The sequence below is a fragment of the Cydia pomonella genome, chromosome 4, assembly GCF_033807575.1.
Source record: "Cydia pomonella isolate Wapato2018A chromosome 4, ilCydPomo1, whole genome shotgun sequence".
Classification (NCBI taxonomy): Eukaryota; Metazoa; Arthropoda; class Insecta; order Lepidoptera; family Tortricidae; genus Cydia; species Cydia pomonella.
In genome coordinates this window covers 23,429,615-23,441,915 of record NC_084706.1, presented here as the reverse complement: position 1 = coordinate 23,441,915, position 12,301 = coordinate 23,429,615, and the positions used below count along the sequence as shown (strand labels likewise).

The window sequence follows — 12,301 nt, the reverse complement described above, 5'->3', positions numbered from 1 at the left end:
TGGCGGCCGGACCTATTCTTTTTGGCGGTGTATCTCAAAACCCACTTAACCGATTTTTGTCATCGAGGTGTCAAATAATAGCTTATATTATGGAGATTATTTCCTTTTCTACAAACTTTCACGTGAAACCTATAGGAAAAAAAATAATCACAAAAAACAGTTTTTTTATAAAATTATTTTTTTTTATTTTGTAAAAATCTCCGTAAATATTAGCATTTCGCAAATTTTGTTTAATATAAAACATATTGCTTCATTATCAAGGAATATAATGAGCCTTAAAACATACAGATCGAGTAATAAACAATGAAGCTACACTCATTTATTTGCGCATGGGTAACGATAACTGGCTTTTACCGGTCGAAACTGTGGTGACTGTTACGATACGTATTGAATGGAATTTATAGAGTATCGGTTTTAATTACTGAAATTATGATGACAATTATAAAAACCAGACACAATAATGTTACCTTACTTCGACGTTTAGTCTCTTTTTTCGTCTTAATCATAGGTAGGTACATATTTCTTTTTACTTAAAATTTTTATACAGGGTGAACTTTTAACCACCAGTCATACTATGCGCAGCGACTTTATAGGTCATACTGAACAACTTTTACTGTTAGTACGGTCCCCAAGCCGCTCTGAGGCCAGATTTAATTGACTCAGCTCGGCCTTACCCACAACCGGTATCAATGTGTTCGGGCGTTTCTCCTGATCACCGTACATGCGGTAGTAAAGCGGAAAAATGGTGGGAGGGGATAGTAATGACGTCACAAAGATGGCGTCCGGACCTATTCTTTTTGGCGGTGTATCTCGAAAACCACTTAACCGATTGTATTCATCGAGGTGTCAACTAATAGCTTATATTATGGAGATTATTTCCTTTTTACAAACATTTACGTGAAACCTATAGGAAAAAAAAATCACAAAAAACATTTTTTTTAATACATTTGGTTGGTAGGTTTGTCTTATGTTTTAAAGCAGTAAAATCTTTACAGTCGAAACACAGTATAAATATACATTTTGTTGGCTAATCTAAAGGTATGATGTTCATTGTTTAAGACTGATTAGTGATTACTGAATTAAATAACATGCTATTTGTTATTTTTGTTTTATTTTTTAAATCAGGTATTATTCACTATGTATCACAATACAGGCAAAATGTGTATCATAGTTGGTCTGTAAGTACTTACTACTTGTGTCGAATATAGGTATAGGATGAAATTTTAACCACCAGCCATACTCTGCGCAGTGACTTTACAGGTCATACTGAACAACTTTTATTATGGGACCAATGCCGAATCACGCAAGAAAATTTGGATCTGGAATGATATCCACTGGCTGTGCCCTACCACACAAAGCGAGATGACATTCACAATGCCCATACCTCTCTTTTGGACGTAGTTTAAGGACGTACCCGGGTCCATGACGCATGCTTGCCACACCGCTGCTTAAAATAAGCTGACGCACCGTAAATTGATCTGCGTAAAAATCGCAAAAAATATTACACGGAGATCTTATGGCAGACACCGTACCGGTGACGTAAAAGACGCAACTGTTTTGCGAACAAAAAAGATTCGCGTGAAGCACGTCACTGCGATTCCGTACCGTCACCGTTTTTTCAACAGCGGTGTGGGGAGCATGCGTCATGGCTCCTCTACACGATGGACCATCATAGTGGCCAACTAAGCTGGGCCAGCGTGTAGAGAGGGTAGTGGTGTCGGATGGCTTATGGCGCGCGGGATGGCGATGGGATGGCCGCGGTGTCGGTTTTTCGTCCGCACATCAAAGGCAGTGGACCAGCGATGGCTGTCCGCATCTACGCGTGGCCCATCCCTCAGTGCGTGCTCGAACGCGGTCGAGTGAGGACGTTCGTGCTGTGTATTATTTTAATTAAAAATGACGAGTATGTGGCCGCATCACGAAAGAATAAAGTTTTTAGAGTTATATCGGGGAGAAAGCGTAACATGGAACCCCAAACATAAAGACCAAAACTATAGAAATAAGGTAGCAGGATATTAAAAAAAAAGTTTTTATAACAAATAGCGCACGAATTAATTAGAGGATTAGGAAAATTACTTAAACATTACGCAGACATCTGTATATACAGTACATTAACAATTTAAATAAATAAATATACCAATAATAAAAGAAATTAATATTAGATGCCTACATATCTAAATATACATACATAAATTATACCTACATATCTAAATATACATAAATAATATATACCTACACAGCGGCACATTAAGGTGACATTAAGAGACAAGTAATGATTTTTAGTAGGGTTTCAAAGCTTTGAAGAGTTTATTGCACAAATTTAAATTGACTTAGGTGACAACCTGTGTGGCCTAGTGGGTAGTGACCCTGCCTATGAAGCCGATGGTCCCGGGTTCAAATCCTGGTAAGGACATTTATTCGTGTGATGAGCATGGATATTCGTTCCGGACACATGGATGCCTTCTATGTATTTAAGTATTTATACATATGTATATAATATGTATATCGTTGTCTAAGTACCCACAACACAAGCCTTATTGAGCTTTCTGTGGGACTTAGTCAATTTGTGTAATACTGTCCCATAATAAGTAGTTTATTTATTGCGATGGATATGTAACATCCACCATAATCTTCTACGTCATTTCTTTTTAATTACTTTATTATTGTGCAGATTAAGAAAAGGTTGGTACGTGGCGTATAAATAAATTGCTGCAGCGGCTAATGCTCCCACGTCCATCTTGGAAAACGAATAGATCGCAACTGAATGTCGCCATCGTGTAGTGGCGTGTCAGCCATCGCATGGCCATCTCGCTGGGCCAGCGCTGGGCCATCGTGAAGAGGAGCCATCAAAAACGGTACGCATACGACGCGTCACTGCGATTCCGTATCGTGACCGTTTTTTAAGCTGCGGTCTGGTCGCACCTTTATATGGGACAGTCAAATTTTTTTTCGCGATTTCGGAATTGGTCCCACAGTAAAAGTTGTTCAGTATGACCTATAAAGTCGCTGCACAGAGTATGACTGGTGGTTAAAAGTTCACCCTGTATAAATTTTTTAAGTAAAAAGAAATATGTACCTACCTATGATTAAGACGAAAAAAGAGACTAAACGTCGAAGTAAGGTAACATTATTGTGTCTGGTTTTTATAATTCCATTCAATACGTATCGTAACAGTCACCACAGTTTCGACCGGTAAAAGCCAGTTATCGTTACCCATGCGCAAATAAATGAGTGTAACTTCATTGTTTATTACTCGATCTGTATGTTTTAAGGCTCATTATATTCCTTGATAATGAAGCAATATGTTTTATATTAAACAAAATTTGCGAAATGCTAATATTTACGGAGATTTTTACAAAATAAAAAAAAAATTTTTATATAAAAACTGTTTTTTGTGATTATTTTTTTTCCTATAGGTTTCACGTAAATGTTTGTAGAAAAGGAAATAATCTCCATAATATAAGCTATTATTTGACATCTCGATGATTAAAATCGGTTAAGTGGTTTTCGAGATACACCGCCAAAAAGAATAGGTCCGGCCGCCATCTTTGTGACGTCATTACTATCCCCTCCACCATTTTTCCGCTTTACTACTGCATGTACGGTGATCAGGAGAACTGTCCGAACACATTGATACCGGTTGTGGGTAAGGCCGAGCTGAGTCAATTAAATCTGGCCTCGGAGCGGCTTGGCGACCGTACTAGTAATAGTAAAGTGCATATATTACCTGTCCTTGCTGGGGCAGCATCTGATGCATGGGCTGCATGCGCGGCTGCTGCATCATGTGCTGCAGCGGCTGCTGCGCGCCGACGCCGAGCGCGCCGACGCCTACGCCGCCGCCGCCCACGCCGACGCCGCCGCCCACGCCGACGCCGACGCCAACGCCGACGCCGCTCACGTTGCCCACGTTCCCAGCCGCTTGCTGGTTCTGGGCGTTCTGGAATTCAATAACAGGAAACTGTTAGCTGAGTTTAATAGTAGCATAGTTCGTATAGTTCTGAATTACTATAAATATCTGGGAAGCCGAGCTAGCTCGGAAAACATAAAAAAACTCAATAATTCGCGTTTTCCCAGAGATAACACCTAGCTAGATCGATTTTTCGCCCGCGAACGATTTCGATGAAATTTGCTATATGAACTATACACCGTGTTTTTATTGAATTCCGTTAACTCCGGGGTATGGGTAAGTACGTTTAAGGGAACTAAAGGGCAAAGTAATTTTTTTTTATTCTATAAAAAGTAATTAAATGTCGCATATAGCATTGTTGTAACATTACATTTAATTTGACGACCGCTCTGGCCTAGTGGGTAGTGACCCTGCCTATGAAGCTGATGGTCCCGGGTTCAAATCCTGGTAAGGGCATTTATTCGTGTGATGAGCATGGATATTTGTTCCCGAGTCATGGGTGTTTTCTATGTATTTAAGTATTTATAAATATTTACATATTATATATATCGTTGTCTAAGTACCCTCAACACAAGCCATATTGAGCTTACTGTGGGACTTAGTCAATTTGTGTAATAATGTCCTATAATATTTATTTATTTATTTAATTCAAGTAAACAATTGAAAAATGTGACATCAATGTCATTTCGAACATCGATCCATGAAATGAAGTTAATTAGAATATAAACTTCATTTCATGGATCGATGTCGAATTAAGTCTTTGAGAAAGTTACTTAATTTAAGCTCAGATATGCACCCTTGAAAATAACGAAAAAAAAAACAACACGGTGTATAGCAAATTTCAACGAAATCGTTAGAGCCGTTTCCGGGATCCTATATATATAATTATGCAAGAATTGCTTATTTAAAGATATAAGATGATAGCCAAAATATCTTTGCACTGTTCGGTAATAAAAGGGACATGATTCTTTATTTGCATAAAATCTCAATCAAAACTCACAAGCATCCTTAACATGAATAAAAAAATAAAACTAACTAAAGTTAAAAATTAGGGATAATCTAGTACCTAAAGGTTGTCTGGAAGAGATCGCTTTTTAGCGATAAGACCGCCTTTTGTTTACCTCTTCTTTATGTGTTGTATTATTTGTATTGTTTCTGTATTAACGTGTGCAATAAAGAGTATTTGTATTGTAGTACCAGCGGATTAATAATGACTACACTTTTTTGATTTCCATCTATTTCATGCCTTAGGTCCAGCCAGCAGAGTTTATGAAAAATCGTAGCGCTTTTTCAGACCTTAATACAGTTACCAAAAGTATGAATAGCAATCATGAGGCTTTTCCCTAGTAATTTCATCGATTCGAAACCTGATTAAACAACTTTCGCTCTACAGAAAGAGGTGGAGGAATTTATAGGTTTTTTTTATTGACAAGTGTGACAAGGAGGGGGAGGCCCCCTCCTTGTCACATTTGGCAAACCACTGGCGAAATCGGCAAATAGAATTAGTTATTATCAATATTTTATCATAATATTTATGATAAAATAAATATTAGTAATTTTATAAACCAAAACTGATTAGAAAACAAGAAAACAAAATAAAAAGGAGTATCGGTTCCAAAATCTTGTCATTTAACTGTGCAGCGAATAAAAACAATTAAATACATTTTTAGATACTGATGCTGAAGTGACGTCACGAAGTTTGTGACTCCCCCTCCCCCTTGTCGCGACATGTCACATTTTCTTGACCCCTCCCTCCCCCTGTGTGATGTTATTAATGGATGACCCCAAAAAAAAAAAAACACGAATATAGGTCTAAAACGCACTATTAAAATGTGTAACAAGCAATTTTATTTTATTAAAAATAGCAATGATAGAAAACGTCACTGGCACTGGTTGTAAATTTAATTTTGTAGGGATCAAATTTTGATGGCGAGTGAAGGTACCTGTCGCTGCTTGATGAAGGCGGCCATGAGCGGCGGGTTGGACTTGAGTATCTGCAGGATCTCCTGCTGCTGGTTGTGGCTGGTGGGCGAGCGCAGCGTGGCCATGAGCTGCTGCAGCGCCTTCTGGTGCATCTGCGGCGCCGCGCCCGCGCCCGCGCCCGCCGCCGCGCCCGCCCGCGCCGCCGCCGCCTGCTGCTGCACTTGCTGCTGCTGCTGCTGCTGTTGCTGCTGCTGGACTTGCTGCTGCTGCGCTTGCTGTTGCTGCTGCTGTTGTGTTTGTTGCTGGAAATATTAAACCGCATATTATTTCTTCACTTTACAATACTAACTCTTGACTTATTCAAAATACGAAATAAACATTTTATCGCTAGTTGGATACGGGTGTGTCGGCGGTTACACTAAGTAGGACTGTAACATTATGTATATTTATAGTATGGAGTATTGACGTGAAAAGCGAGTAAAAAGTCTTTTAAAACCCATAGAATAGGTCGGATCAAAAGCCAGACGTAACGAAGTATTTATATCTCTGAAGCTATAATACCCATATGCATAATTTTGAACCAAGGCGGGGAAACCGGTTAAATTTCCAAACCGTTATCATGTACTTGGCGCAAAACCTTTTGATTTCGGTTTCGCTCGAAAAACCGTTATTCTTAAACCGGTTTTTATGAGAACAGTTCTTGTCGAATTAACCGGTTTAAAACAATAAATATCGGTTTCTTCCTATGTCGGTGTCTATGTTTACGTGGCACACCACTAGGCAGACGCGGCCGTTGCGTCGGTTATCGAATTTACCGGTTTTTTTAGGGTATTTTAAATACCGGTTCGAAGCCTTGCGCCCAACAGTAATAATTTGATAATATAAATGTAGTAGTTTGTGCGGTGATCCCTCCCTCGGCTTTATTCAACATGAACGGAGTAGGCGGCGGGTTCCTGTGACGTACCTGCAGCGGCGTGTGGTGCTGCAGCGAGGCGAGGTGCTGGTGCTGCTGCAGCGCGGCGGCGGCGGCGGGGTGGTGGTGCACGGGCGGGTGCACGTGGCGCGGGTGCAGCGGGTGGTGCAGCGGCGGCGGCGCGCCGGCGCGGTAGCGCGCGGCCCAGTAGGCGGCGGGTTCCTGTGACGTACCTGCAGCGGCGTGTGGTGCTGCAGCGAGGCGAGGTGCTGGTGCTGCTGCAGCGCGGCGGCGGCGGCGGGGTGGTGGTGCACGGGCGGGTGCACGTGGCGCGGGTGCAGCGGGTGGTGCAGCGGCGGCGGCGCGCCGGCGCGGTAGCGCGCGGCCCAGTAGGCGGCGGGTTCCTGTGACGTACCTGCAGCGGCGTGTGGTGCTGCAGCGAGGCGAGGTGCTGGTGCTGCTGCAGCGCGGCGGCGGCGGCGGGGTGGTGGTGCACGGGCGGGTGCACGTGGCGCGGGTGCAGCGGGTGGTGCAGCGGCGGCGGCGCGCCGGCGCGGTAGCGCGCGGCCCAGTAGGCGGCGGGTTCCTGTGACGTACCTGCAGCGGCGTGTGGTGCTGCAGCGAGGCGAGGTGCTGGTGCTGCTGCAGCGCGGCGGCGGCGGCGGGGTGGTGGTGCACGGGCGGGTGCACGTGGCGCGGGTGCAGCGGGTGGTGCAGCGGCGGCGGCGCGCCGGCGCGGTAGCGCGCGGCCCAGTAGGCGGCGGGTTCCTGTGACGTACCTGCAGCGGCGTGTGGTGCTGCAGCGAGGCGAGGTGCTGGTGCTGCTGCAGCGCGGCGGCGGCGGCGGGGTGGTGGTGCACGGGCGGGTGCACGTGGCGCGGGTGCAGCGGGTGGTGCAGCGGCGGCGGCGCGCCGGCGCGGTAGCGCGCGGCCCAGTAGGCGGCGGGTTCCTGTGACGTACCTGCAGCGGCGTGTGGTGCTGCAGCGAGGCGAGGTGCTGGTGCTGCTGCAGCGCGGCGGCGGCGGCGGGGTGGTGGTGCACGGGCGGGTGCACGTGGCGCGGGTGCAGCGGGTGGTGCAGCGGCGGCGGCGCGCCGGCGCGGTAGCGCGCGGCCCAGTAGGCGGCGGGTTCCTGTGACGTACCTGCAGCGGCGTGTGGTGCTGCAGCGAGGCGAGGTGCTGGTGCTGCTGCAGCGCGGCGGCGGCGGCGGGGTGGTGGTGCACGGGCGGGTGCACGTGGCGCGGGTGCAGCGGGTGGTGCAGCGGCGGCGGCGCGCCGGCGCGGTAGCGCGCGGCCCAGTAGGCGGCGGGTTCCTGTGACGTACCTGCAGCGGCGTGTGGTGCTGCAGCGAGGCGAGGTGCTGGTGCTGCTGCAGCGCGGCGGCGGCGGCGGGGTGGTGGTGCACGGGCGGGTGCACGTGGCGCGGGTGCAGCGGGTGGTGCAGCGGCGGCGGCGCGCCGGCGCGGTAGCGCGCGGCCCAGTAGGCGGCGGGTTCCTGTGACGTACCTGCAGCGGCGTGTGGTGCTGCAGCGAGGCGAGGTGCTGGTGCTGCTGCAGCGCGGCGGCGGCGGCGGGGTGGTGGTGCACGGGCGGGTGCACGTGGCGCGGGTGCAGCGGGTGGTGCAGCGGCGGCGGCGCGCCGGCGCGGTAGCGCGCGGCCCAGTAGGCGGCGGGTTCCTGTGACGTACCTGCAGCGGCGTGTGGTGCTGCAGCGAGGCGAGGTGCTGGTGCTGCTGCAGCGCGGCGGCGGCGGCGGGGTGGTGGTGCACGGGCGGGTGCACGTGGCGCGGGTGCAGCGGGTGGTGCAGCGGCGGCGGCGCGCCGGCGCGGTAGCGCGCGGCCCAGTAGGCGGCGGGTTCCTGTGACGTACCTGCAGCGGCGTGTGGTGCTGCAGCGAGGCGAGGTGCTGGTGCTGCTGCAGCGCGGCGGCGGCGGCGGGGTGGTGGTGCACGGGCGGGTGCACGTGGCGCGGGTGCAGCGGGTGGTGCAGCGGCGGCGGCGCGCCGGCGCGGTAGCGCGCGGCCCAGTAGGCGGCGGGTTCCTGTGACGTACCTGCAGCGGCGTGTGGTGCTGCAGCGAGGCGAGGTGCTGGTGCTGCTGCAGCGCGGCGGCGGCGGCGGGGTGGTGGTGCACGGGCGGGTGCACGTGGCGCGGGTGCAGCGGGTGGTGCAGCGGCGGCGGCGCGCCGGCGCGGTAGCGCGCGGCCCAGTAGGCGGCGGGTTCCTGTGACGTACCTGCAGCGGCGTGTGGTGCTGCAGCGAGGCGAGGTGCTGGTGCTGCTGCAGCGCGGCGGCGGCGGCGGGGTGGTGGTGCACGGGCGGGTGCACGTGGCGCGGGTGCAGCGGGTGGTGCAGCGGCGGCGGCGCGCCGGCGCGGTAGCGCGCGGCCCAGTAGGCGGCGGGTTCCTGTGACGTACCTGCAGCGGCGTGTGGTGCTGCAGCGAGGCGAGGTGCTGGTGCTGCTGCAGCGCGGCGGCGGCGGCGGGGTGGTGGTGCACGGGCGGGTGCACGTGGCGCGGGTGCAGCGGGTGGTGCAGCGGCGGCGGCGCGCCGGCGCGGTAGCGCGCGGCCCAGTAGGCGGCGGGTTCCTGTGACGTACCTGCAGCGGCGTGTGGTGCTGCAGCGAGGCGAGGTGCTGGTGCTGCTGCAGCGCGGCGGCGGCGGCGGGGTGGTGGTGCACGGGCGGGTGCACGTGGCGCGGGTGCAGCGGGTGGTGCAGCGGCGGCGGCGCGCCGGCGCGGTAGCGCGCGGCCCAGTCGGCGCCGCGCACCGCGCCCACGGCCGCCTGCTTGCCGTACGACGGCGCCTGCTGCCGCGCCGCCTCTTCCTGCACCTGGCAAGCACAACACAATGTAGTCGCAGTACACTCTACAGAGCCGTGTGTGGGTGGACAGAGTGTCAGTTGAACGTACCTGCTGGAGCGCCTTCTGCACGTTGTGCGGCAGCGCGTGCGGCGCGGGCTTGGAGGGCGGCGGCGAGCCCAGCGCCGGCGCGGGCGGCGGGCTGGGGCCGGCCGCGGGCATGCCGCGCGTGTTCATGGCCGCCATGCGCCGCCGCAGCAGCTGCTGCTGCTGCACGCGCTGCTGCACCTGCTGCTGCTTCAGCTTCTGCTTGATGCTCGAGCAGAACGGCACCGAGCACTTGGTCTCCTGACAGTGTTTCGCGTGGTAGCAGCACAGCGCGATGAGCTGCTTGCAGATCGGGCAGTCGCCCTTCGTCTTCCGCTTGCAGATCTTGGTGTGCGCGACGACGCGCTTCATCTTCTGGCACGAGGGCAGGCGGCAGTTGGCGTCGCGGCACTGGCACGCGTGCACGAGCGACTGGATGCAGCGCTGGATGGAGAGCTTGCGCGCCTCCTGCGGGTTGGCCTGCTTCATGTCGCCGGGGGAGGAGCCCACGTCGATGTCGAGGCCGAGCTTCTCCATGCGGTGCGGGTGGCCCTCCTTCTCGTAGCAGGGCACGCAGAGGTCGAAGTCGTCGCAGACGGTGCAGTGGTAGCGCGTCTCGACGTGGGACTTGCAGGAGTTGCAGGTGTAGACGAACTTGTCCTGGCCCTGGTTGTGCAGCTCGTAGAGCATGCAGAGCGTGGAGAAGCGCGCGCGGCGGGTGGAGGAGAACTCGTAGTGGCGGTCGCGCGCCATGGTGAGGAAGGCGTCGCGCCCGTCCATCAGGTCGCAGTTCACCAGCGGGTCGGGGTCCCCGATCGGCTGCGAACACCACGTCACGTTAGCTTATACCTTATTTGTTGAATTTTAAAATAACTAAACACATACCTAAGGAAAATTGTAGAAATCCTCAAAATTTTGGAAGCTACTTTAATGTTTCGACAAAAATCTATTTTTGTGATTAGCTTGGACTCAAAAACACTTGAATGTACGTGGAAACAAATACGACAGCTGGAAATAAACAAAATTCACCTAACATGTGCTCTTTAAAGCATATCCATTGGTATAGAAGTACATACGTCTGTAACATAGAACATGAAACACGATACTTACCGCTAAGCTGGCAGCGGACTGCGCGGAATGTAGCCTAATGACGAAGAACACCTCTTTGTGTTTCTCCATCGTCGCGAATATCTTCGCACTGAGGTCGCTCCCCTGCTGCTGGTCGCTCTGCTTCTTGCTGTTCTTCCTCTGCGCCGCCTTCGATTTGTTTGACTTCTTGGCTTTCTTCTGGCCCTTCTTCTTGCCGTCGGGACCCGCTTCGTTGTCCTCCGACGACTGGAATATCTAGAAATTAATAGACTTGTTAAATGTGCAGTGCTATGTACAGAGCAGTGAAGCAAGGTGTTAGTGGTTGGTGTTTAATACTTTAGAATTTTGTGAGATGTGGTTTTTTCGCAAAATTACTTGAGGAAACTTAGTGTGAACTAAAATTAAAGGGCTTCAAGTAATTAGCATCACGTGCATATACATTACTTTGTGCATTTTAAGGCCATTTATTTATATTCCAGTTGCAAGAGTTTAAAATGCCAGTATTATTTGACTGAAAGCTATATGTGCTACTTCAGAGGCGCTTCTGAACCTAAGTCTGCCTTTTCGGCCGGTTCGTCAATACGATAGAAAGAGGTCACTTACTGGCGTAAATATTCCAGCTTAATTCGGAATAATTAGTGGAAGAGACGCTCTCTGCAACCAGCTTTTAGTTTTAAGCCGAATTGGTCAAATAAGTTTTACAGATAGTATAGCCACTCACCACTGCCTCAGCGGCTTCAGCCTGTTTTCTCTTCTCCTCCTCCTCCTGGTCCAGCTCCTTGATGGACTCCTCCAGCACATTGGGCCAGAAGTCCCCTTCGAAATACGGCAGTTCCGCCGCCGACGAGATGTTGTCCTCCATCGCTTGCTTAAGTATATCTTTGTAGTCTAAAATTATCCTCTCTATAATACCCTTGTCTAACATTTTCTTGTACCACTCCTGTAGTCTTTTGGGTTTGGGTATTTTTTGCTCAGGCGGATGGCAGTGGAAAATGTAGTCGTCGCCCTCAGAGGGCGGGCAGGCCCAGATGTGGGCCATGGTGTAGCCCAGCTGCTTGGCGTAGTCTAGGTAACCTAATAGTATCTCGTGGTACACCGCCGTCCGGTACTGCTGCGGGTTGAAGAAGTGTACCGAGTCTAGATATGCTATGTAAACACGCCTCGTGTTCGGTGATGGACTTTCGCTCCCGTATTCCTGTAAACAAATATGTTTTAGCGAATGGGTCTAATATCGCAGGCAAGTCTTTTTAGGAAAATATGAAACGACAAATAATATCAGTTTGTATGAAGGTGGTTCGGTTTCTAAAATGCTTTATAATTTTAAGTATTCTCGTCACGAAACCATTTTTGGTACGCGATGTTAACCCTTAATCGACACAAAACACGAAAGATTGTGAGTACAAACCTCGACGCTCAATAGTTTTAATAATTCTCATTAGGAAAAAATGCAAAGGGTTAAAGGGGTTACGTCCAGTATTTTAGACTTTGTTGAATTAAGGATAGTAATTTGTAAAGATCGACTCAATAAAACATACAAATAGACGTATACAAATTTTCTGAGTCAGATAACCAATATCCTAA

The 12,301-nt window shown here is 50.4% G+C and overlaps 1 protein-coding gene across 5 annotated transcripts in view; it reads right to left on the bottom strand.

The window, feature by feature from the left end:
- LOC133517284 (CREB-binding protein-like) overlaps positions 1-12,301 on the bottom strand; it is a 41,671-nt gene that overhangs the window by 2,400 nt on the left and 26,970 nt on the right. For 4 of the 5 annotated variants that reach the window (XM_061850518.1, XM_061850520.1, XM_061850521.1 and 1 more), the window contains 6 exons: positions 11,442-11,915; positions 10,742-10,975; positions 9,656-10,450; positions 6,795-9,576; positions 5,851-6,132; positions 3,728-3,937 (listed from right to left, as the gene is read on the bottom strand). In XM_061850518.1, coding sequence (XP_061706502.1) covers positions 3,728-3,937; positions 5,851-6,132; positions 6,795-9,576; positions 9,656-10,450; positions 10,742-10,975; positions 11,442-11,915 — 4,777 coding nt within the window. The remainder of the gene's footprint in view (positions 1-3,727; positions 3,938-5,850; positions 6,133-6,794; positions 9,577-9,655; positions 10,451-10,741; positions 10,976-11,441; positions 11,916-12,301) is intronic. The other variant, XM_061850519.1, reaches the window with a different exon arrangement.